Consider the following 26,453-nt stretch of genomic DNA (forward strand, 5'->3'; position numbering starts at 1 on the left):
TCTTTATAACCTGGAACATAGATGTGTGTCTCTCTGGTCTGGTTGATGTCCTTCTGTTGGACTCTACAGGTGAAGTTGTTGCTGTGTCTCTTCTCCACAGTCACTCTGCTGCTGACAGTATAGAGGTCATCAGGACCTCTGACTGTCTCTGTAGGTCCAGCAGAGAGGAGGTTTCCCTCACCGTCCAGCCAGACCACCTCAGGCTCTGGATACCAGCCTTTAGACTCACACCGTAAAACAATGTCTTTAAAGTTGTGTAAGATGACCTCTGTGATGGGAGTGGAGATGACACCTGATGAGGAGGAATTTCAAACACTGGATTCAGATCCAACTTGTATCACAGTCAAACTACACCAATCAGCCATAACATTATGACCGCCTGGGCACCCTGCAGCTCTGTACCAACAAACTGTGAACCAGCATTAACTGTTTCAGCAGTTTGAGCTACAGTAGCTCGTCTGTTGGATTGAACCACACGGGCCAGCTTTTAGCTCCCCACATGCATCAGTGAGCCTCGGCCGGCCCATGACCCCTGTCTCCGGTTTCCTTCCTTGGACCACTTTTGATTGGTACTGACCACTGCAGACCAGGAACACTCCACTAGAGCTGCAGGTTTGGAGATGCTCTGACCCAGTCATCCATCACAACGTGGCCCTTGTCAAAGTCGCTCAAATCCTCACGCTGCCCATAATTCCCACTACCTACTGACTGCCATGATAACCAGATAATCAGTGTTATTCACTGTTAGTGCTCTTAATGTTATGGCTCATTGGTGTATGATTTAAAAAGTTTATACCTTAACATTTCCCACCAAAGCAGAAATGTGTAATTCATCATCTTCAGTAAGTCTGACTTACCAACAGTGAGTTGGATGGAAGCTTCCTCCAGCATTGATTCAAGGATGCAAAAGTATTTTCCTGCATCAGAGATTTTTGCATTGAAGATTTTCATGGAGACGTTTCCATTCTGCAGTTCATCCACAAACAGTCTCGTTCGGAAATTATAAGATGGATTTTGATTGTCATAAATCAGTCGTCCATCTCGGTGAAAATGGATGTACTTTGGGTCTAAACCAGGTTTGGTCCACACCACTGTCTCAGAACTGGCACTGATTGGAGGATCAAGGTAGCATGGTAGAATGACATCATCACCAGCCAGGGCTACGATTGGTTGATGTGAACAAATCAACTCTGACTGCTCTGCAACGCAAACTAAAGAACAAACAAGAAACAGTAGTATAGTTATAATACATGTCATCAGACTGAATCGAATCATTTTTACTTTCTAAAAGTAAGAAAACATTTAATAAAAAAGCATGAAATCATAAAAAATTGTTGTTAGATTTTATAGCATTGACCACGGAGCCTCAGAGCAACCAGAGTGACTGTAGACTGATGTAATGATTGTATAATCTCATAGTGAATTTGTTTCATTGCCAATAAATGTGTTACTGTTTTGTGTGTTGTATTACCTTCAAAAGTCACAATTAGAAGAATTATGAAGGACAGTCTGTCACTGGGCAGCATCTTTTAGTCTGGTTGTTCTAAAAAACACAAATAAAACAAAAGTCTTTACTCAGTGGAACATTAGGTTGAACAAGGTAGAAACTCTAGATTTCAGTCCTCTATCAGTGTGCTCTGTTTTTCTTTCACCCTTATCTAATATCAGATCTAATCATGGGAAATCAGTCAAATAGTCAGTCTGTTCTTTTTCTCCTGTACAGTCTGTTTGTATATTTGAAGACATTTTGTCTGTTTTAAGAATATCAATGTTGGAATTTTGTGATAAAAAGATTTGACCAACTGACTTTGACAGCTGGAAACTCGTGTTACTGAGATCTTCAGCTTAACTCAACACTGAACGTCTGCACAGAAGAAGAACTGGATCTCTTAAAGGCTGAATGGCTGCATTTATTGAACGCTGTTATCCAAAGACCTTATGTTTCTGCTCATATGAGGCTGCACAAATTAAATCAATTGAATTTCAAATATTCCTCTCTTTCAGAGTTCACAGTTATGTGTCAAATGCAGCCTGAGTTTTACAAATGTGACATCCTTACATTGCTTTTGCACGGCAGCAATAATCAACAGAGCACCGTTTGAGAATCATCTGAAATACCATCAGGAATCAGTGGCCCCAAAAGATCAGCCAAAGGTCCCTCAAAAGCCCCCAGTGGCCCCTCATTTAGTGGTGCCTTATTTAAGCTGCCTACCGTTGCTGCATCCTCTGCAACCCACCTCCACCCCAGCTCCACCTTTTATGTGTTATCTGATTTAATCAATGTTATTTCTGTTGTCATTGAAGCCTGCTCTGTCCTGTACCCTGAGGGGTCTTTGCTGCTGCTCTCCTTGTCTTAAGTTTTTCACATGTGCACGTGGAAGGGCAGAGAGGTCCCAGAACAGATCCATACCGCCAAATATCACATTCTGCATTTGGAAATAAGTTCTCTTTTGACAAAAGTGGTCCTGACTGAAGTGTAACATATGCATCATTTAAAGCAAGAAACTGCCCTTATATGTTAACCTGTCGTAATTTCACAGCTAATTAACAATTTATCTGTTAATTGTACTTCGTTATGAATGAGGATTATTGATTAAATTAGTAAAATGCTGATCAGGGATTATTTTACTTTAAAAAACAACTCTTACCTGCAGGGTGAAGAATGCAAACTGGATCAGTCATGTTGTGCTGTTCCCGCTCTGAAGGCAATGAAGAAGAACGTCACTGATGCATACAGGAGGGGAGGATCCTAAAAAGTTAAACAGCCTGAAACGTTAAAAACGTGTTAGAACATGCAGACAGACAACAAATGAAACTAATATTAAGAGACGTTGGAGAACCAGTGGAGAAATACACTCATTTCATTCACATCCACTCAAACTAATGTGTTTAGTTTATACTGGTAACAACAATCAATAAAATCATCCTTTAAAAACTTTATTATATTGCAATAATTAATGAAAATAGAAATAAAGTCTTTTATGTTTTCTCTCAATGGAATCCTTCATAGCTGCATTATCACAATATTACAGTAGTACATTCAATACAGGCAGTATTATCTCAACTGTATCAGGTAAAAGTAGCTGATAACTTCAGTAGCTGTTTGCTTGTGTTACATGTCAGTCTTCTGTGTCTTTATTTAATGTAGATCGACCAGCGTTTCTCAAACCTAATGAACAACAAAGCAACTTGTGTTAATTCATCTTTATTTCCATCATGTTTGTGAGTTAAAATGTATTTGACCTGAACAGATTATTCAACCAAAGTTTAGTTAGTTTGACTACAACACACTAATTTAACTTAACAAGTTTAACAAGTCAGACACGTTAGTGGAACCTATCCTTTGTCTTGATATGTGTAAAGCAGTGAACGTTGAGATTAGACTGGAGTAGCACAGGTACTTAAGATCCTCTTAAAATGAAAGAAATACAGCTTTACATGTCTCCTATTTGTTCTTTATTTATTATTCATTAATTTATTATGTCACACATTGTTAACAAGGCAATACAATTATATCAAACACATTTACAGGATATGATACAGAATATATCAAACAGTTCTGATGTGATCAGGATTTCTGTTCCAGTTTTATTATCTGATAATGAGTTAGTACCAGGCAGTAGCAGCACTGTCTGTACAGTCTGCACTGACTTCCTGACAGACTCTGCTCTCTTTCCAGGCAATCAGTCGACGCAGGGCGGTGGGACTGGCCGACACCACATCAGCGCTGTATTTCAGGATCAGGGAGTGAGCGCGAGCGTTGGCCACCAACACCTGAGACAGCAACAGACAGACAGACAGACAGACAGACAGACAGACAGACAGACAGACAGACAGACAGACCACCTGTTGTTCAGTGCATTGTATCCAGATTGAACACACTCTGTACTCTCTACTGTTCATCACAGAAAGCTGCACAACAAGTGTAGAGACGTGTACAGGAAGCAGTGACGGTCCTCTACCAGCTACTAGCAGTGAGACAGTCCCAGTACAGACAGACAGACAGTTTATATTGTACCTGTGTCTTCTGCAGCAGAGCCACATCTCCCAGTTTACAGGCAACTTCATAACCCTGCAGGAAGAACTCATAAGCTCTCTTATACTGACTCTACAGAGGGAGAGAGAGAGAGTTGTATAATAATATTGTTAATATTACACAATTAAGTGCTATAAACAAAAACACTCAGTAAATAATGTCAGCATTAATGACACATATTGCATTCACTTGAATTAATGAGAAACCTCCAGGATGCTGTACGAATTATAGGAACATTGATCCACAATGTTGAATTTCTACTTAAATACATATTACTTTGATGATGTGTGCAGAGATAAATATTGAAACTTATTGATCAGGTTAAGCTATAAATTGATGGTATAATAAATAGATATATTTGTTTAAAAGGAATTTTGCTATCTTCTATATGCAATTTTATTACATTTACACACATTCATTGTTGTCCAAAAACTGTTTGTGACCCATTTTCAATGACTGATATCTTCAGTAGGAACTTGATGCTGAGAGCCACAGACAGGAAATCAGGAAGTACTGAGAGACTAGTTCAGTCCCAGTCGATAGGAGGCCTCTCCTTCAATCTGTTTGTCTTCAGCTGAAACACACATCAGAAACATCAAAGTCCCAACTGGTTCATGGTCTAACAGAAGCAAATTCATACTTGTACTACAAAAGACACCAAGGATTTTAGAGAGTAAAATAGTGACCTCTAGTGGACAGTTGTGGAAATGTAATCATGACTAAAACCACACTACAACATAATTTACTGTACTCAAACGCTCTGAACCTAAATGTTGTGGCTGAGTTAATTATAACATTTTAAGTGTTGAGCGAGTACATCAGTATCTGTTGAATAAAAATTGTATATTTATGAGGACAGATATTGACACGTTTTACTAGTTTCAGAAATCATTCCCGGCAAGATAACATTTTGGGGATTTTGTGTTAATTTTGCACATATTAAGCCAATAATTGACTTTTTAAAGTCTTCACCATGAATAAAGGTGAAATGAAGAGAGCCCTACAGTACATATAAACAGATTACACTTGATGACGTCTGTACTGGTACAGGAACTGATGATCTGTCTATAAGGTGTGATAACAAAGGGAAGTGGACTAAATGCTCAGCAGATCTCATGGTGCAGAACAGTACTTATCACTGGATGTAGGGTAGTACTGCGATATTGGAAAACTAGAGGGGATATACCAGTGACGGAGTGTCTGGACAAAATGGCTAAAACTTTCTATGTTATAAACTCATAGATAGCTACATGAAGATTTGGGGCCCTTATGCTACGGCAACATAATGTGCTGAAGCCTCCCCCCCCTTCCTACAATGACATAATGTCATGTTTTGTATATGTATAATTGGAGGTACTGTTTTAATTAACCCGGGGTATAATTTGATAACTTCATGACTGATAACAGACAGAGAGTGAGATACCTGTGATTGCCTTCTCGAAGCGTCTCCACACAGATGTTCTGCTTTAGACTGTTTGTGAACCTGGAGACGTGAGAGCAGCACACATTATAGGAGCATGAAGAGGAAGATGCAGTGACACTAATATTGAACCTTTATTTATCAGCAGGGGGCGCACTAACCTTTCTTTCTAGTATCAAGATCAGAAACTAAAGGAGCATCCTGTCACATCCACAGCTCCTTACAGGACAAATGATTTAGTTGTTGTACTCTACCTGTACTGAGTATTTCTCTGTTTGTTCCTGTTGCTGCGTTCATCTTCAGCTGTCAGTCAAACTAAAGGAGAGAGAGGCTGCCATAAACACAACAACCATCATCTGAAGTCCTCTTGGATTTCTGCAGCTCGTGTTGTCTGTTATTTCTAATATCTTTCATTGTTGTGTGCTACTATCTGCTGCTCAAACAGACCTTCTGCTCCAGGAGGAAGATCAAACTTTCCTGTTCCATAAAATACAATGAAGGCTGCAGGTAAACTGTTCTGTTACAGTCTGAGGTTGCTGAAATTATCTGAACACACTTCATACATCCATGAAGACTGTGTGATGTGGCTGAAAACTCAAGAAAATACCAGTAAGTGGACCTTGAGTGGGAACTGTTGGGTAAAACTATTTCAATATTATTTTCTCTTTAACTTTTAAAACAACATGGATTATAAATCCTAAAGTGCTGTGGGTTGTCAGACAACAAGAAGCTTTATTTAACGTTTCATGATGTCCGACAATTAGAATAATATAAAAATGAACATGTTGTCTACAGGTGGTAAAGCACAAACTCATACACAGACAGCTTGAGTAAAATAAAACAAACAATAAAAGGTTATAAAGCTTACACTTAACAGTTAACATTAGGGGCTTAGCTCACTGACTTCTATAAATAAGGGGAAATTCATCGCTGCACAAGATGTTGGTTCAGCTACTGTCAATCAAGATTGAAGCAGCAGTGCAGATACCAGTGGTCTGTTATGGCTCTGAACTGCTGCAGGCCCCTGTGCAGCTCCATCATCTGCATATACAGAAGTTACGCTGCTGGTAGAGCAGGAAAAGATGGAGAATATCCTCCAGTGTCACAATGATTTCCTCCTCGTTCTCGGTCACTACAGGAGGTTTTTAGTCCACGTCGTTCAATGCTGCGTCTCTCTGTGTTTTAAAGTGTCTTCAGTGTTATTTCCTGCTCCTGATGTTTACTCTGTCTGTGATCTCTGAACTCTGTCCAGTTGCTCTCTCTGGTCCTCCTCTTGCTGATTTCCCTCCACTAAGGGCTGGAGTTGAGCTGCATTCATATTTACATTATGGTTCTGGACCTTTGGCTTTCCTTCGACCATTAACAGTTCCTCTTTCACACCATGTGTTACATCTCCTTCCAGTTTGATTCCAGTCCTCAGGATCTTCTTTGTGCCTGTGAACCAACAGAAACAGGAAAGTGTTGAAGTTGTTGTGTTCATGTGTTTTTGTCTAATCAATGAATGAGTGTTAAAGTGAGAAAACTACACTAGCAGAACAAAAATATGATAATTGAACTGGAATATTTTTAACATCACAGTGACTTTCATAAACAGAACATTTCCAAATGAGAGAAAGCTTTTAAAAGCAACCGATTTCTTTTATTTCCTCCATTTTCCCCAAATTTCCTGCAGTGAAGATCATTTCAGACTGTTTGCTTAGTTACTGTTGTTATGCTGTTGAGCTTTCTGCTCTGGCACCGAGAAATTTCACCCCAAAGTCGAATATCCCAAACTTTCTGTGAGTAGTAAATGTTGTCCCTCTAAACGCCGGTTAGTCTGCCCGTACACACACACACACACACACACACACACACACACACACAACTTGACTACATCTACCCGAAAAGTAACAGAAACATTATGTATATATTCTTTACATGTCAACAAGTTACTACAGACAAAACAACTCAGTTTCACATACACAACATACCTAAAGAGGGGAGAAATAATCACAATATATATGAGATGTGTGTCTCTTGCGCGAGCTTTACTCGAATGAGAAAAGCAATCGATCCTGAGCGCAGGACTGAGACCAGTCTGTAGAGCACAGATTAAGATTAATACTTTAAATATTAGAATTTTAATACATAAGAATTAAATAACGATGAAAAGTAAACACTCTTAATAAACTTAATAAACATTCAGCCTTTTCCTTTACCCCACAACAGTTAAAGAGTATCAATTCCCAACTTGTCACATGTACATTATGGAGACATTTTAGTGAGGGTTTTTTTTACATCAGAAAAGATGAGTCCTGAGCTCGCCATCACAACCAGTCTCATGTCAATTCAAACTCCACTAAGCTCTCCATCAAAGCTGTTCCTTAATGTTTTTTTTTACACAATAAAGTCTCTTCTCTCTTTCCCCTGTTGTCTGCAGGGCCGATACCGACCGCTGAGATCGGATCGGGACTTCCCGATCTATAATACAGCCGGTATTTCTAAGATATAGTGTAAAGCTACTGTAGGATTACAATATATAATACCTAAAGCAACTCTTTCCTCGATGCCTCCCTGCCATAATGGAAACAATTGTACAACAGTTGTTTTTATGACAGCCATTAATAGTTTCGTAGTGAGCAGCAGACACCAAAATGAATGTTCCAGCAAACTGTTTCTATTGCAGTGTTTCAAAAGTCACCAACAGATGAGTCAGAAGTAGTTAGAAACCTGAACCACCAGTGAAACTTTAATCATTAACAACATCTAAAATGTGTCCATAAAATAATCTGCACATTGTTATAAAGATCAGGATCATTACATTATGACACATCCAACAGTTAACATTAGAATTATAGCTAAAAAAGCAACTCTCAGTTACGAGAGTTTGAGAACTGCGAACACAAAAGGAGTCGACTGCTACATGAAAACCATCTGAGTTAACATCACTAAATCAATCTGTGTCTATGTTAAAACTCCAGTTTACACCGATGATGTTCTCCATGACAGATATTATATATAAAGTGAGTCACAGAAAGTTACATCCTGTTAGATCATCTAAAGGTTGCGTGTAGCTTTAAGACAACGTTTGTACATATAAATAATAATAATACATTTAATTTAAAGAGCGCTTTTTAAGAAACTCAAAGACACTTCACATAAGTTAAAAAGGAAAAGAAAAACGTAATAAAACAACACACTAAGAAATTATAGCTATATCTACAACACTCAACAATGACTTAATCATTAAAAGCAGTTCAGAAAAAGTGGGTTTTGATCAGTGATTTGAAGTTAGATGGATCAGTGTAAATAACTAAACTTTATTATTATTATCAACAACACCAGATTTATTTGTGACCAGATTAAGCCTTCAGTTTAAGTGTCTTCAGTGTTATTTCAAGCTTCTGATGTGTCTGTGATCTCTGGTCCTCCAAATACTTTTTCTTTTTCTTCAATGTGGGAAGTTCTTCAAATAAATCTCAACTGCATTTGGTGACCTTTGGCATACTTTGGATGACCTATGCAGCCTTTTTTACATCCAGCTATCTGGATTGTTGAAGTTGCTGTTGTCAAAAGCTGTCCAGCTGCTTCTTTTTTCCCTTCATGGGAATTTCTTCGTGTTCAATCCATTTAGCGTTTTGCCTCACATTTGGCTTTATTTGAGTCAGGAACTCTGTTGTTTTTACATCCTGCTGTTACCTTCTTCCTGTTCAGTTTCATTCTTCTGGTGCCTCTTTGTGCCTGTGAGCCAACAGAAGAAGGACAGTTGTTGTTGTGTTTTTGCCTCACTGGAAATGAGTGAAAATTGAAGATCACAGTGACTTTCATGAACAGAACATTTCCAAATGAGTGAAGATCATTTCAGACTGTTTGCTTAGTTACTGTTGTTATGCCTGTATGTATGTCAATAAAGAGCTCTGACTGTAACTTGGAATAAAAAGGAAAATAAATATGTGACTTACATAATACCAGAGTGATAATGATGAACAGCACAATAATGCAAACAGGAAGAATGATGATGATCCGAATCCGATCAGAAGACGACTGAACTGTGAATGAATAATCTGAAAAGATAGAAGAGAGAACAGAATGACATTATTGAATCAAACTAGAGCTCAACAGTGACAATATGTTTAATATATTTAGAGCTCTTTATAACCTGGAACATAGATGTGTGTCTCTCTGGTCTGGTTGATGTCCTTCTGTTGGACTCTACAGGTGAAGTTGTTGCTGTGTCTCTTCTCCACAGTCACTCTGCTGCTGACAGTATAGAGGTCATCAGGACCTCTGACTGTCTCTGTAGGTCCAGCAGAGAGGAGGTTTCCCTCACCGTCCAGCCAGACCACCTCAGGCTCTGGATACCAGCCTTTAGACTCACACTGTAAAACTACTCTTCCACTGTTATTGTAGACAACCTCTATGATGGGAGTGGAGACGACACCTGATGAGAAGAGAGGAGGAATATCAAACAGTGGATTCAGATCCAACAAATAACTTACAGCCCTGTTTTCTTTGTGTCTTATCATGGCTGCTTACTTCTAATATAAAGTTACATTACTGATCTTTGCAGTCAGCAGAAATGTGTAATTCATCATCTTCAGAAAGTCTGACTTACCAACAGTGAGTTGGATGGAAGCTTCCTTCAACATTGATTCAAGGAAGCAAAAGTATTTTCCTGCATCAGAGATTTTCACTTTGAAGATTTTCATGGAGACGTTTCCATTCTGCAGTTCATCGTCAAACAGTCTCGTTCTGAGATAATAAGATGGGTTTTGATAATCAAACATCAGTCGTCCATCTCGGTGAACATGGATGTACTTTGGGTCTAAACCAGGTCTGGTCCACACCACTGTCTCAGAACTGGCACTGATTGGAGGTTCAAGGTAACATGGTAGAATGACATCATCACCAGGCAGGGCTACGATTGGTTGATGTGAACAAATCAACTCTGACTGCTCTGCAACGCAAACTAAAGAACAAACAAGAAACAGTAGTATAGTTATAATACATGACATCAGACTGAATGGATTCATTTTTACTTTCTAAAAGTAAGAACACATTTAATAAAACTGCATCAAAAACAAAATTCTTGTCACACACACACACACACACACACACACACACACACACACACACACACACACACACACACACTCAATGTGTTACTGGACTGTTTCTATGTGTAAATTACCTGTTAAACACTGTGTTAGAAGAATGATGAAAACCCTGCAGTCCATCACAGAGCTCTGTCTTTGGATACAGCATTGTAGACTCCTGAATATAAAGAAAGACAACAACCTTTAGTGTTGTTGTTTAAAATAAAATAATAAATAAATGTATTTAGTTGAAAATGAGGTTGAACAGGGTAGAAACTCTAGAGTTTATTTTAGTTTCTCTTTGGTTTCAGTGTTTTTGTGATCTGTTGTTCTCACATCCTCATCTAACCTCCTCATGGACAGTAAAGTACAAACACGCAGTCACATGCTGTTGTCATCACATCGATATACTAGTGGAAACAATTAATACCAGATATTATGTGTGATATACATTTTCTTTTCTTAATCTTTCTGAACATCGTTTTTACTTTAAAAATGGAGTTCAAAGTTTTCGATAAAAGGTTTGTAAAATAAATGATAACAATATAAGAATACAGACTCAGTGTCTACGTAACAGTGTGAGTCCACTTTATATAGACTATAATGATATCACAATAAACAACACAGAGAGTTTGTCCATAAAATAATCTGCACATTGTTATAACAGTCAAATAATGAAATGATGACAAATCCAACATTTAACATTCAAGTTTTACTTTAAAAAGAAACTCTGACTTACAGCGTGATGGATGCAAACTCTCCACTGTCATGTTGTTCTGTTCTGACAGGAAATGAGGATCTACAATGACTTTATTAAATTTCAGGCAGTTTCAGTCAATGGTTGAGGTTTTGAGTTCCTCTATTATTTTCTCTAAAGAGTTGCTGAGCAGTCTAGTCAGTATTATTTAACCACAGGATGTAACTGAACATTGAATGAATGACTAATAATCAGACTGTTAGAGTAGTTTTCATATAAAGTTTAGTCCTGTTCATACTGTGTTTACAGACATTACAACTTCTTCCTGCACAGAAACAAATTTAAAAAGATTGCCTTCTTCCTCATGACTCTTGTAGCTGCATTGATAAACTCAGAGTTCACTGAACCAGTTAACAACCAGCTTTATGAGCAGCAGGGGGCGCACTAACCTTTCTTTCTAATATCAGAGAGCTTAAAGTGAATGTAAAGGTTTCTGTTTAATAAGGAGTCACCCTGTGTTTTATTACATTGTTAAATGACTTTAAAGGTTCCAGATGTAAAGTCAGATAGTGTCTGAATCACTGACAGTGTTGAAAATGACCACAGTGACATAATAAATGAGAGTATGATCTATTGATAGATAGATTTAATAGTGTCGAGTACAGTAAAGCTTTAATTTGACTTACAGACAGCAGTTAGTGAATTATAAATACAGAAAAGTGCAGAAATAAATACTAAAATGTGAACAGAGGTTAATGCCAAGATCAGTATTTTCATTGTCACTAAAACCAGAAACTAAAGGAGCATCCTGTCACATCCACAGCTCCTTACACATTTTACAAAACAGTTCAGATTCTTTTAAAGTGCTAAAGTGGGAACTTTGATACAATCCATGAAATGAAAGCAGGAATCTTCAGTCACAGCTCATATCTTAGACTGGACACCAACATCATTAAGATCTCCCTTCTTCACTGAGTGTCTGCAGCCTTTTCACTGGCTCAAAGACAACACCTGCTCACATAGACTGAAAACAAAGTCACAATGGATAGATTGTAAACTAGGAAGACAAACAACATCATCATTCTCTGTCAGTGTGATGGTAGAGCAGGAAAAGATGGAGAATATCCTCCAGTGTCACAATGATTTCCTCCTCGTTCTCGGTCACTACAGGAGGTTTTTAGTCCACGTCGTTCAACGCTGCGTCTCTCTGTGTTTTAAAGTGTCTTCAGTGTTACATTTAATTCTTCTGGATCCTCTTTATGCCTGTGAGCCAACAGAATCAGGAAAGTGTTGAAGTGGTTTTGTTCATGTGTTTCTGTTGTTTGAACTGGAATATTTTTAACATCACAGTGACTTTCATAAAGAGAACATTTGAGAGAAAGCTTTTGAAAGCAACACATTTTCTTTTATTTCCTCCATTTTCCCCAAATTTCCTGCAGTGAAGATCATTTCAGACTGTTTGCTTAGTTACTGTTGTTATGCCTGTATGTATGTCAATAAAGAGCTCTGACAGTAACTTGGAATAAAAAAGGAAAATAAATATGCGACTTACATATTGTCAGGATGATAATGATGAACAGCACAATAATGCAAACAGGAATAATGGTGATGATCAGAATCCAATCAGAAGACTGAACTGTGAATGAATCAGATGAAAAGATAGAAGAGAGAACAGAATGACATTATTGAATCCAACTAGAGCTCAACAGTGACAATATGTTTAATATATTTAGAGCTCTTTATAACCTGGAACATAGATGTGTGTCTCTCTGGTCTGGTTGATGTCCTTCTGTTGGACTCTACAGGTGAAGTTGTTGCTGTGTCTCTTCTCCACAGTCACTCTGCTGCTGACAGTATAGAGGTCATCAGGACCTCTGACTGTCTCTGTAGGTCCAGCAGAAAGGAGGTTTCCCTCACCGTCCAGCCAGACCACCTCAGGCTCTGGATACCAGCCTTTAGACTCACACTGTAGAACTACTCTTCTACTGTTATTGGAGACAACCTCTATGATGGGAGTGGAGACAACACCTGATGAGAAGAGAGGAGGAATTTCAAACAGTGGATTCAGATCCAACAAATAACTTACAGCACTGTTTTCTTTGTGTCTTATCATGGCTGCTTACTTCTAATATAAAGTTACATTACTGATCTTTGCAGTCAGCAGAAATGTGTAATTCATCATCTTCAGAAAGTCTGACTTACCAACAGTGAGTTGGATGGAAGCTTCCTTCAACATTGATCGAAGGAAGCAAAAGTATTTTCCTGCATCAGAGATTTTCACTTTGAAGATTTTCATGGAGACGTTTCCATTCTGCAGTTCATCCACAAACAGTCTCGTTCTGAGATAATAAGATGGATTTTGATAATCAAACATCAGTCGTCCATCTTGGTGAACATGGATGTACTTTGGGTCTAAACCAGGTCTGGTCCACACCACTGTCTCAGAACTGGCACTGATTGGAGGATCAAGGTAACATGGTAGAATGACATCATCACCAGCCAGGGCTACGATTGGTTGATGTGAACAAATCAACTCTGACTGCTCTGCAACGCAAACTAAAGAACAAACAAGAAACAGTAGTATAGTTATAATACATGTCATCAGACTGAATGGATTCATTTTTACTTTCTAAAAGTAAGAAAACATTTAATAAAACTGCATCAAAAACAAAGACAATCGACCGCTGGAGCCTCAGAGTCTGTATCTGAAGAAAAAAACATGCTAACATGCTAAACTATGATGGTGGACAAGGTCAAATTCTACCTGCTACAAATAATTATCAAAATTATAATTGTCATCATGTTAGCATGTTAGCATTACCATTAAGCTTATGTATGACTGTATAATCGCATAGTGAATTTCTTTCATTGACAGTAATGAATAAATTAGTTTTGATGTGAATGATTACGATCTCAGTGATTTTTTGGTCACAAACACATCAATGTGTTATTGGAGTGTTTTGTGTGGAAATACCTTCAAAAGACTTTATTAGACACATTAAAACACTGCAGGTCCTGAAGTCCATCACTGCACAGCATTGTAGACTCCTGAAAATAAATAATGTTTTATTATTAATAATAATAAAGCATCCTTTAGTCTGGTTGTTCTAAAAAACACAAATAAAACAATTGTCTTTACTCAGTGGAACATGAGGTTGAACAGGGTAGAAACTCTAGAGTTAATTTGAGTTTATCTCTGGGTTCACTGTCTCTTGTTGCTGTTTCAGTCCTGTGCGATCTGTTTTTCTTTGACTCTCTGAGGGGACTTGGTATGTTACATGTATTTCTTTATCTGACCCATTTACCAAAGCTGAGTCCTAGCTGCATTGGTCATGGGTTCAACATCTCTCTCTCTCTCTCTCTCTCTCTCTCTCTCTCTCTCTCTCTCTCTCTCTCTCTCTCTCTCAGTATATAAATACAGGCACGTGTGAAACATCCAAAACACACACATCAAAGTTTTCCTGGAGTGTTTTGTGTGTTTTTGTGAAATACCTTCAAAAGTCAGTATCAGACACATTGAAACACTGCAGGTCCTGAAAGACAGTCCATCACTGGACAGTATTGTAGAATACTGCAAATAAAGTCAAAACCTTTAGTCTGGTTGTTCAGCCTTGTTGGAAACACTGCTGTTTTTCACTTTATCTGTTCTTCATCTTTCTATCTCAGTAAACCATCAGTATGAACGTTTTTCTTTCACCCTCATCTGAAACCAGATCTAAACATGCACATACTTGTGGAAAATCAGTCAAAGAGTGCTTGAAATGTCTATGAAGGGAATCTTATGTTGTATGAGCTTTTTCTGTTCTTCTCCTCCTGAACAGTCTGTTTGTATATTTGAAGACATTTCATTTGTCTTAAAAACTGCCCTCACATGTTAACTCCTCCATAAATTCACAAGAAATTAACTGTTAATTATTGGTTAAGAATAGTTAAGAATTTGTTTAAGTCAACAGAATAACCTGCACATTATATTGTATGTTATATGTTATAAGAGTCAAAGAATGTGGAATAATGAACATTTAACATTAAAAAGCAACTCTTACCTGCAGGTTGAAGAATGAAAACTCAGTCACTCATGTTGTGCTGTTCCCATCCTGACAGGAAATAAAGAAGAACTTCACTGATGCATACACAAGGGGAGGATGATAAGATGAAGCACTAAATGTGTTATAACATGCAGGCAGACAAATGAAACCAACATCCTGGATTTGGAGAAGCAGTGGAGAAATACATTACATGAATTCTAGGTTTACATTCACACCCACTCAAACTAATGCGTTTAGTTTATACCGGTAACAAGACAAATCAATAAAATAATCCTTTAAAAACTTTATCATATTGCAATAATTAATGAAAAGAGCAATAAAGCCTTTTATGTTTTCTCTCAATGGAATCCTTCATAGCTGCATTATCACAATATTACAGTAGTACATTCAATACAGGCAGTATTATCTCAACTGTATCAGGTAAAAGTAGCTGATAACTTCAGTAGCTGTTTGCTTGTGTTACATGTCAGTCTTCTGTGTCTTTATTTAATGTAGATCGACCAGCGTTTCTCAAACCTAATGAACAACAAAGCAACTTGTGTTAATTCATCTTTATTTCCATCATGTTTGTGAGTTAAAATGTATTTGACCTGAACAGATTATTCAACCAAAGTTTAGTTAGTTTGTCTACATTTCACTAACAAGTCAGATAAAACAAGGTACTGACTGTGAATGGGTTGAAGTAAAAGATCCTCTTAAAATGAAAGAAATATAGCTTTACATGTCTCTTAAGTATTTATTATTTATTTATTGTTCATTAATGTATTATGTCACTCATTTGTTAACAAGGCAATACTATTATATCAAACAAATTTACAGGATATGATACAGAATATATCAAACAGTTCTGATGTGATCAGGATTTCTATTCCAGCTTTATTATCTGATAATGAGTTAGTACCAGGCAGTAGCAGCACTGTCTGTACAGTCTGCACTGACTTCCTGACAGACTCTGCTCTCTTTCCAGGCAATCAGTCGACGCAGGGCGGTGGGACTGGCCGACACCACATCAGCGCTGTATTTCAGGATCAGTTAATGATCCACAATGTTGAATTTCTACTTAAATATGTTTTACTTTGTGTACATGAAGTATGCAGAGATAAATACTGAAACTTATTAATCATGTTAAGCTATAAATTGACTGTATAATTAATAAATATATTTGTTTAAAAGGAATTTTGCTATTTTCTAAATGTAATTTTATTACATTTACACACATTCATTGTTGTCCAAAACACTAAATATTGTTTGCTTTGGTCTGTTTATGGATGACTCATAAAGGAATTTAACACACAGACACACAGACACACACACACACACACACACACACACACACACACACACACACACACACACACACACACACACATCTATGATAAAAAGACTTCATGTTACTGATATCTGACTCCCAACTCTTAAATACTGCATTTATATAACACTGATATCCAAAGATCTTCAATATCTGTCTCTCTCTCTCTCACATACACACAAACACTGCAATTGTGATAGAGCATCACTTCAGGAAAAAGTGATCAATAACTCTGTACAATGTCTGTTTGTATTAAGATGGACTGTGTATCTAAATGCATTATTGAAAAGAACTGTAACATTTATCCTTTAACTGTTAATAGTACTTCATCCTGAGAGTAGATTATTGATTAAATGAGTAAAATACTGATTAAGGACTATATGAAGTTTATAAAGCATAGACAGGCTCAGTATTACACTGGTAATGTCGGTATTCCACTTTTTATAAACAACAACAACAGAGGATTTGCTTAAGTCAGTAGAATAACCTGCACATTATATTGTATATACATATATGTTATAAGAGTCAAAGATTGTGAAATTAGGAACATTTAACATTTAACACAAAACAACTCTTACCTGCAGGGTGACGAATGAAAACTCAATCAGTCATGTTGTGCTGTTCCCGCTCTGACGGGCAATAAAGAAGAACAACTTCAGTGATGTATGCAGGGAAGATAGATCATCATAAGATAAAGCACTGAATGTGTCAGAACATGCAGGCAGACAAATGAAACCAACCCTGGAATTTTGAAAAGCAGTGGAGAAATCCATTAAATGAATTCTAGGTTTACATCCACTCGACCTAATGTGTTTAATTTATACTGGTAACAAGACTAATCAATAAAATAATCCTTATAAACTTTATTATATTGCAATAATTAATGAAAAGAGCAATATACAATGTCACACATTTGTCTGTTAACAAGGTAATAAACAATACTGTTGTTCAGTGCATTGTATCCAGATTTACCAAACTCTGTACTCTCTACTGTTCAAAAGGTGTTACAGAAAACCCCAGTAAGTGTAGAAACGTGTACAGACAGCAGTGACGGTCTTCTACCAGGACAGACAGGAAAAACAAAAGAACAGATAAAAAAAGTTATATTTCATGTTGTTCGATAAACATCTGACCCAAATGCAAGACAGAATCAGAGTGAGGTTGGTTGTATTTGTGTGATGATAGCGATGATGATGAGGGCTGAGGAGAAGGCTGACTGAAGATAGCAGGCAGGCTCACAAGGGAGGTGAATCAGGTGGGCAGTAGGCAGGAATGCGGGTGAGGATTAACTTCCACTGAAGACTGAACAATCTGGAAAACAACAGACGGAGCACTGGAGTGGATATACTGTTGGGTAGATGAGTTGATTGGAGGCAGGTAGGCAGACTGGGAGGGTTGATAAGTTGATTGGAGGAAGGTGTGTGGAGCAGAGCTGGAAAGCAGGAGGGAAAACCACACACACAACACAGACAGGAGACACAGGGGAGGGAGACACAAGGAAAAGGCAAGGATACAGCCATGGCGATGACATCTCAGCTGTTAAATTTGTAATCATTTCTATTCTGAGACAACAGGATGTTCCCTGAAGTTCATTATTAAACATTCTAATAAAACAGATAAATAAAATGTGTAATAATATTGTTAATATTGCACAATTAAGTGCTTAAGAAGCTGATATTAGTGTTTTAGAGGTAATGTCTTGTTTTTATTATCATAAATATTTTATTAGCTTTATTTCAAACATAAACAATGAAGATGTGTCAAACATTAAGGACACATATTGCATTCTTGAAAAATAAATCTGCATTGCTGAGACACCAAGGATTTTATTTGATAGTAAAATAGTGACATCTAGTGGACAATTGTGAAGGTGAAATCATGACGAAAACCACACGACAAAATAATTTACTGTACTCAAACGCTCCACACCTACATGTTGTGGCTGAGTTTATTATAACATTTTAAGTGTTGAGCGAGTACGTCAGTATCTATTGAATAAAAATGTGTATATTTATGAGTACAACTATTGACACATTTTACTAGTTTATGAAATCATCCCCAGCAAAATAAAATTTTTTTGATTGTTGGGATAATTTTGCACATATTAAGCCAATAATTGACTTTTTAAAGTCTTTACAATGAATAAAGGTGAAATGAAGAGAGCCCTACAGTACATATAAACAGATTACACTTGATGGCGTCTGTACTGGTACAGGAACTGATGATCTGTCTATAAGGTGTGATACCAAAGGGAAGTGGACTAAATGCTCAGCAGATCTCATGGTGCAGAACAGTACTTATTACTGGATGTAGGGTAGTGCTGCGATATTGGAAAACTAGAGTGGATATACCAGTGACGGAGTGTCTGGACAAAATGGCTAAAACTTCCTATGTTATAAACTCATAGATAGCTACATGAAGATTTGGGGCCCTTATGCTACGGCAACATAATGTGCTGAAGCCTTCCCCCCCTTCCTACAATGACATAATGTCATGTTTTGTATATGTTTAATTGGAGGTACTGTTTTACATAACCTGGATTATAATTTGATAACTTGATGACTGATAACAGACAGAGAGTGAGATACCTGTGATTGCCTTCTCGAAGCGTCTCCACACAGATGTTCTGCTTTACACTGTTTGTGAAACTGGAGACGTGAGAGCAGCACACATTATAGGAGCATGAAGAGGAAGATGCAGTGACACTAATATTGAACCTTTATTTATCAGCAGGGGCGCACTAACCTTTCTTTCTCGTATCAAGATCAGAAACTAAAGGAGCATCCTGTCACATCCACAGCTCCTTACAGGACAAATGATTTAGTTGTTGTACTCTACCTGTACTGAGTATTTCTCTGTTTGTTACTGTTGCTGCGTTCATCTTCAGCTGTCAGTCAAACTAAAGGAGAGAGAGGCTGCCATAAACACAACAACCATCATCTGAAGTCCTCTTGGATTTCTGCAGCTCGTGTTGTCTGTTATTTCTAATATCTTTCATTGTTGTGTGCTACTATCTGCTGCTCAAACAGACCTTCTGCTCCAGGAGGAAGATCAAACTTTCCTGTTCCATAAAATACAATGAAGGCTGCAGGTAAACTGTTCTGTTACAGTCTGAGGTTGCTGAAATTATCTGAACAAACTTCATACATCCATGAAGACTGTGTGATGTGGCTGAAAACTCAAGAAAATACCAGTAAGTGGACCTTGAGTGGGAACTGTTTGGTAGAACTATTTCAATATTATATTCTCTTTAACTTTTAAACCAACAGTCAGCCTAGCCAAGTCAGACAACAAGAAGCTTTATTTAACGTTTCATGATGACAATGAGGCAAATAAAAGCAGGCAATTAGAATAATATGAAAACAAAAACAAAACAAACAATAAAAGGTTATAAAGCTTACAGTTAACAGTTAACATAAGGGGCTAAGCTCACTGAACTGCTGCAGACCCCTGTGCAACTGCATCATCTGCATATACAGAGGTTATGCTGATGGTAGAGCAGGAAAAGATGGAGAATATCCTCCAGTGTCACAATGAATTCCTCCTCGTTCTCAGTCACTACAGGAGGTTTTTAGTCCACGTCGTTCAACGCTGCGTCTCTCTGTGTTTTAAAGTGTCTTCAGTGTTATTTCCTGCTCCTGATGTTTCCTCTGACTGTGATCTCTGAACTCTGTCCAGTTGCTCTCTCTGGTCCTCCTGTTGCTGATTTCCCTCCACTAAGGGCTGGAGTTGAGCTGCATTCATATTTACATTATGTTTCTGGACCTTTGGCTTTACTTCGACCATTAACAGTTCCTCTTTCACACCATGTGTTACATCTCCTTCCAGTTCAGTTTCATTCCTCTGGTTCTTCTTTCTGTCTGTGAACCAACAGAAACAGGAAAGTGTTGAAGTTGTTGTGTTCATGTGTTTTTGTCTAATCAATGAATGAGTGTTAAAGTGAGAAAACTACACAAGCAGAACAAAAATATGATAATTGAACTGGAATATTTTTAACATCACAGTGACTTTCATAAACAGAACATTTCCAAATGAGAGAAAGCTTTTGAAAGAAACACATTTTCTTTTATTTCCTCCATTTTCCCCAAATTTCCTGCAGTGAAGATCATTTCAGACTGTTTGCTTAGTTACTGTTGTTATGTCTGTATGTATGTCAATACAGAGCTCTGACAGTAACTTGGAATAAAAAAGGAAAATAAATATGTGACTTACATTTCATTAGAGTGATAATGACGAACAGAAGGGCAGTAATGTTAAAAAGATGGATGATGATCCAAATCCAATCAGGAGACCACAGAACTGTGAATAAATCAGATGAAAAGATAGAAGAGAGAACAGAATGACATTATTGAATCAAACTAGAGCTCAACAGTGACAATATGTTTAATATATTTAGAGCTCTTTATAACCTGGAACATAGATGTGTGTCTCTCTGGTCTGGTTGATGTCCTTCTGTTGGACTCTACAGGTGAAGATGTTGCTGTGTCTCTTCTCCACAGTCACTCTGCTGCTGACAGTATAGAGGTCATCAGGACCTCTGACTGTCTCTGTAGGTCCAGCAGAGAGGAGGTTTCCCTCACCGTCCAGCCAGACCACCTCAGGCTCTGGATACCAGCCTTTAGAGTCACACTGTAAAACTACACTTCCACTGTTACTGGAGACAACCTTTATGATGGGAGTGGAGACGACACCTGATTAGAAGAGAGGAGGAATTTCAAACAGTGGATTCAGATCCAACAAATAACTTACAGCACTGTTTTCTTTGTGTCTTATCATGGCTGCTTACTTCTAATATAAAGTTACATTACTGATCTTTGCAGTCAGCAGAAATGTGTAATTCATCATCTTCAGAAAGTCTGACTTACCAACAGTGAGTTGGATGGAAGCTTTCTTCAACATTGATTCAAGGATGCAAAAGTATTTTCCTGCATCAGAGATTTTCACTCTGAAGATTTTCATGGAGACGTTTCCATTCTGCAGTTCATCGTCAAACAGTCTCGTTCTGAGATAATAAGATGGGTTTTGATAATCAAACATCAGTCGTCCATCTCGGTGAACATGGATGTACTTTGGGTCTAAACCAGGTCTGGTCCACACCACTGTCTCAGAACTGGCACTGATTGGAGGTTCAAGGTAACATGGTAGAATGACATCATCACCAGCCAGGGCTACGATTGGTTGATGTGAACAAATCAACTCTGACTGCTCTGCAACGCAAACTAAAGAACAAACAAGAAACAGTAGTATAGTTATAATACATGTCATCAGACTGAATGGATTCATTATTACTTTCTAAAAGTAAGAACACATTTAATAAAACTGCATTAAAAACAAAATTCTTGTCACACACACACACACACACACACACACACACACACACACACACACACACACACACACACACACACTCAATGTGTTACTGGACTGTTTCTATGTGTAAATTACCTGTTAAACACTGTGTTAGAAGAATGATGAAAACCCTGCAGTCCATCACAGAGCTCTGTCTTTGGACAGCATTGTAGACTCCTGAATATAAAGAAAGACAACAACCTTTAGTGTTGTTGTTTAAAATAAAATAATAAATAAATGTATTTAGTTGAAAATGAGGTTGAACAGGGTAGAAACTCTAGAGTTTATTTTAGTTTCTCTTTGGTTTCAGTGTTTTTGTGATCTGTTGTTCTCACATCCTCATCTAACCTCCTCATGGACAGTAAAGTACAAACCCGCAGTCACATGCTGTTGTCATCACATCGATATACTAGTGGAAACAATTAATACCAGATATTATGTGTGATATACATTTTCTTTTCTTAATCTTTCTGACCATCGTTTTTACTTTAAAAATGGAGTTCAAAGTTTTCGATAAAAGGTTTGTAAAGTAAATGATAACAATATAAGAATACAGACTCAGTGTCTACGTAACAGTGTGAGTCCACTTTATATAGACTATAATGATATCACAATAAACAACACAGAGAGTTTGTCCATAAAATAATCTGCACATTGTTATAACAGTCAAATAATGAAATGATGACAAATCCAACATTTAACATTCAAGTTTTACTTTAAAAAGAAACTCTGACTTACAGCGTGATGGATGCAAACTCTCCACTGTCATGTTGTTCTGTTCTGACAGGAAATGAGGATCTACAATGACTTTATTAAATTTCAGGCAGTTTCAGTCAATGGTTGAGGTTTTGAGTTCCTCTATTATTTTCTCTAAAGAGTTGCTGAGCAGTCTAGTCAGTATTATTTAACCACAGGATGTAACTGAACATTGAATGAATGACTAATAATCAGATTGTTAGAGTAGTTTTCATATAAAGTTTAGTCCTGTTCATACTGTGTTTACAGACATTACAACTTCTTACTGCACAGAAACAAATTTAAAAAGATTGCCTTCTTCCTCATGACTCTTGTAGCTGCATTGATAAACTCAGAGTTCACTGAACCAGTTAACAACCAGCTTTATGAGCAGCAGGGGGCGCACTAACCTTTCTTTCTAATATCAGAGAGCTTAAAGTGAGTGTAAAGGTTTCTGTTCAATAAGGAGTCACCCTGTGTTTTATTACATTGTTAAATGACTTTAAAGGTTCCAGATGTAAAGTCAGATAGTGTCTGAATCACTGACAGTGTTGAAAATGACCACAGTGACATAATAAATGAGAGTATGATCTATTGATAGATAGATTTAATAGTGTCGAGTACAGTAAAGCTTTAATTTGACTTACAGACAGCAGTTAGTGAATTATAAATACAGAAAAGTGCAGAAATAAATACTAAAATGTGAACAGAGGTTAATGCCAAGATCAGTATTTTCATTGTCACTAAAACCAGAAACTGAAGGAGCATCCTGTCACATCCACAGCTCCTTACACATTTTACAAAACAGTTCAGATTCTTTTAAAGTGCTAAAGTGGGAACTTTGATACAATCCATGAAATGAAAGCAGGAATCTTCAGTCACAGCTCATATCTTAGACTGGACACCAACATCATTAAGATCTCCCTTCTTCACTGAGTGTCTGCAGCCTTTTCACTGGCTCAAAGACAACACCTGCTCACATAGACTGAAAACAAAGTCACAATGGATAGATTGTAAACTAGGAAGACAAACAACATCATCATTCTCTGTCAGTGTGATGGTAGAGCAGGAAAAGATGGAGAATATCCTCCAGTGTCACAATGATTTCCTCCTCGTTCTCGGTCACTACAGGAGGTTTTTAGTCCACGTCGTTCAACGCTGCGTCTCTGTGTGTTTTAAAGTGTCTTCAGTGTAACATTTAATTCCTCTGGATCCTCTTTATGCCTGTGAGCCAACAGAATCAGGAAAGTGTTAAAGTGGTTTTGTTCATGTGTTTCTGTTGTTTGAACTGGAATATTTTAACATCACAGTGACTTTCATAAAGAAAACATTTGAGAGAAAGCTTTTGAAAGCAACACATTTTCTTTTATTTCCTCCATTTTCCCCGAATTTCCTGCAGTGAAGATCATTTCAGACTGTTTGCTTAGTTACTGTTGTTATGCCTGTATGTATGTCAATAAAGAGCTCTGATAGTAACTTGGAATAAAAAAGGAAAATAAATATGTGACTTACATTTTATCAGCATCATAATAATGAACAGCACAATGATGCAAAGAAGAATGATGATGATGATGATGATGATGATACCACTCCAATCAGAAGACTGAACTGTGAATGAATCAGATGAAAAGATAGAAGAGAGAACAGAATGACATTATTGAATCAAACTAGAGCTCAACAGTGACAATATGTTTAATATATTTAGAGCTCTTTATAACCTGGAACATAGATGTGTGTCTCTCTGGTCTGGTTGATGTCCTTCTGTTGGACTCTACAGGTGAAGTTGTTGCTGTGTCTCTTCTCCACAGTCACTCTGCTGCTGACAGTATAGAGGTCATCAGGACCTCTGACTGTCTCTGTAGGTCCAGCAGAGAGGAGGTTTCCCTCACCGTCCAGCCAGACCACCTCAGGCTCTGGATACCAGCCTTTAGACTCACACTGTAAAACTACTCTTGTACTGTTATTGGAGACAGCCTCTATGATGGGAGTGGAGACAACACCTGATGAGAAGAGAGGAGGAATTTCAAACAGTGGATTCAGATCCAACAAATAACTTACAGCACTGTTTTCTTTGTGTCTTATCATGGCTGCTTACTTCTAATATAAAGTTACATTACTGATCTTTGCAGTCAGCAGAAATGTGTAATTCATCATCTTCAGAAAGTCTGACTTACCAACAGTGAGTTGGATGGAAGCTTTCTTCAACATTGGTTCAAGGATACAAAAGTATTTTCCTGCATCAGAGATTTTCACTCTGAAGATTTTCATGGAGACGTTTCCATTCTGCAGTTCATCCACAAACAGTCTCGTTCGGAGAAAATAAGATGGATTTTGAATTCGATACACAGGTTGTCCATCTCGGTGAAAATGGATGTACTTTGGGTCTAATCCAAGTCTGGTCCACACCACTGTCTCAGAACTGGCACTGATTGGAGGTTTAAGGTAACATGGTAGAATGACATCATCACCAGTCAGGGCTACGATTGGTTGATGTGAACAAATCAACTCTGACTGCTCTGCAACGCGAACTAAAGAACAAACAAGAAACAGTAGTATAGTTATAATACATGTCATCAGACTGAATGGATTCATTTTTACTTTCTAAAAGTAAGAAAACATTTAATAAAACTGCATTAAAACAACAAAAACACTCAAAATACAGAAATAATAGACAAATCTCTTTTTCTAATTCTCTCTTCTTCCTCTTAAAATGAAGTTTTTTGTTTGTTGCTCATGGTGGGAACTGTTGTGTCTCTAAATAACTTCATAAGGAGACTAAAGAGCCTCACAGAGTTGGCAGTGTGCTGGAGTCTCACATTATAAAATCATATAGGAAATCTGTGTTATTGTCAATAAAGTAACGCATTAGGAAATTACAATGTCATTGATTTTATTACATCTTTTCACCAAGTTGTTACAGAAATAGATAGGAGGGACTGGAAGGTTTTGTCTTGGTCAGAAACTGAGTTGGTCTTCTGCTTTCCAACACACACACACACACACACACACACACACACACACACACACACAGAATAATGTGCTACTGTTTTGTGTGTAAATTACCTGTCAAATACTGTATTAGAAGAATAATGAAAAACACAACTATGTAGTTCCTGAATGACAGTCCATGTTGCTCTATCTTTGGATACAGCATTGTAGACTCCTGGAAATAAAAAGCACAAAACCTTTAGTCTGCTTGTTATAAAAAAAACAAACCAAACAAATAGGTTGAACAGGGGAGAAACTCAAGTTAATTTTAGTTTTTCTTGTCTCATAGCTCAGAGAGCGCTTTGGCTCGGGTACGAGACTCTTTTCTTGCAAGAGTTAAAGTCAATAACACAAGAGGAGAAAAACTACCAAATAAAACAGGAAATAACGAAAGTGTCCAAATATTTGGAATCAGTTCATTTTGGGAGATATTGTGGTCACTAGTTCAGTCAAATCGGATGAAACAGACATTTCCTGTTGATTTTGGCAGGTAAAACATAAATATCATTTGCATTAAACAAAATAGCAGCAGGTTGTTTTTACAGGATAAGTTGAGTAGACGGTAGTTCGATGTTACATTACATTAATTTAAACACAAAGTATTGATCTTATTTGTTTTTATTTAGTGAATTCATGGTATAAGCGGGATAATGTCCTTCCAGGTGTCCATTGTAGGACCTTGTCCTTGTCTTCCTCTACAAGAGACGCTTTATCCGTCTCTTAATTCAACAATCATCATATTATTTTGATTCTGTTTACCAGGAGAGTTCAGAAAGGCCTCTTTCCTTGACCCCTTTG

The 26,453-nt window shown here is 37.5% G+C and overlaps 3 protein-coding genes across 18 annotated transcripts in view; all 3 read right to left on the minus strand.

Annotated features, from left to right (window-relative positions):
• Positions 1-17,571, minus strand: part of LOC127363441 (butyrophilin subfamily 1 member A1-like) — a 77,650-nt gene extending 60,079 nt beyond the window's left edge. Inside the window, exons 1-2 of one of the 4 annotated variants that reach the window (XM_051399865.1) lie at positions 17,556-17,571; positions 2,649-2,699 (exon numbers count right to left, since the gene is read on the minus strand). The gene's annotated coding sequence lies outside the window, so the exon portion shown is untranslated. Of the gene's footprint in view, positions 1-1,471; positions 1,484-2,648; positions 2,744-17,555 lie in introns of those variants that run through there. The other 3 variants (XM_051399868.1, XM_051399866.1, XM_051399871.1) reach the window with 3 other exon arrangements.
• LOC127363438 (butyrophilin subfamily 1 member A1-like) overlaps positions 1-26,453 on the minus strand; it is a 38,734-nt gene that overhangs the window by 2,314 nt on the left and 9,967 nt on the right. Inside the window, exons 4-5 of the mRNA XM_051399859.1 lie at positions 13,431-13,784; positions 9,595-9,876 (exon numbers count right to left, since the gene is read on the minus strand). Coding sequence (XP_051255819.1) covers positions 9,595-9,876; positions 13,431-13,784 — 636 coding nt within the window. The remainder of the gene's footprint in view (positions 1-9,594; positions 9,877-13,430; positions 13,785-26,453) is intronic.
• ttc29 (tetratricopeptide repeat domain 29) overlaps positions 9,405-26,453 on the minus strand; it is a 55,167-nt gene continuing 38,118 nt past the window's right edge. For 2 of the 13 annotated variants that reach the window (XR_007884838.1, XR_007884836.1), the window contains exon 19: positions 23,873-23,891. The gene's annotated coding sequence lies outside the window, so the exon portion shown is untranslated. Of the gene's footprint in view, positions 9,500-11,852; positions 12,492-12,780; positions 12,865-20,795; positions 20,883-23,849; positions 23,892-24,179; positions 24,276-24,385; positions 24,668-26,453 lie in introns of those variants that run through there. The other 11 variants (XR_007884847.1, XR_007884846.1, XR_007884848.1 and 8 more) reach the window with 11 other exon arrangements.

Source organism: Dicentrarchus labrax, unplaced genomic scaffold (assembly GCF_905237075.1).
Source record: "Dicentrarchus labrax unplaced genomic scaffold, dlabrax2021, whole genome shotgun sequence".
In the NCBI taxonomy this organism is placed as follows: Eukaryota; Metazoa; Chordata; class Actinopteri; family Moronidae; genus Dicentrarchus; species Dicentrarchus labrax.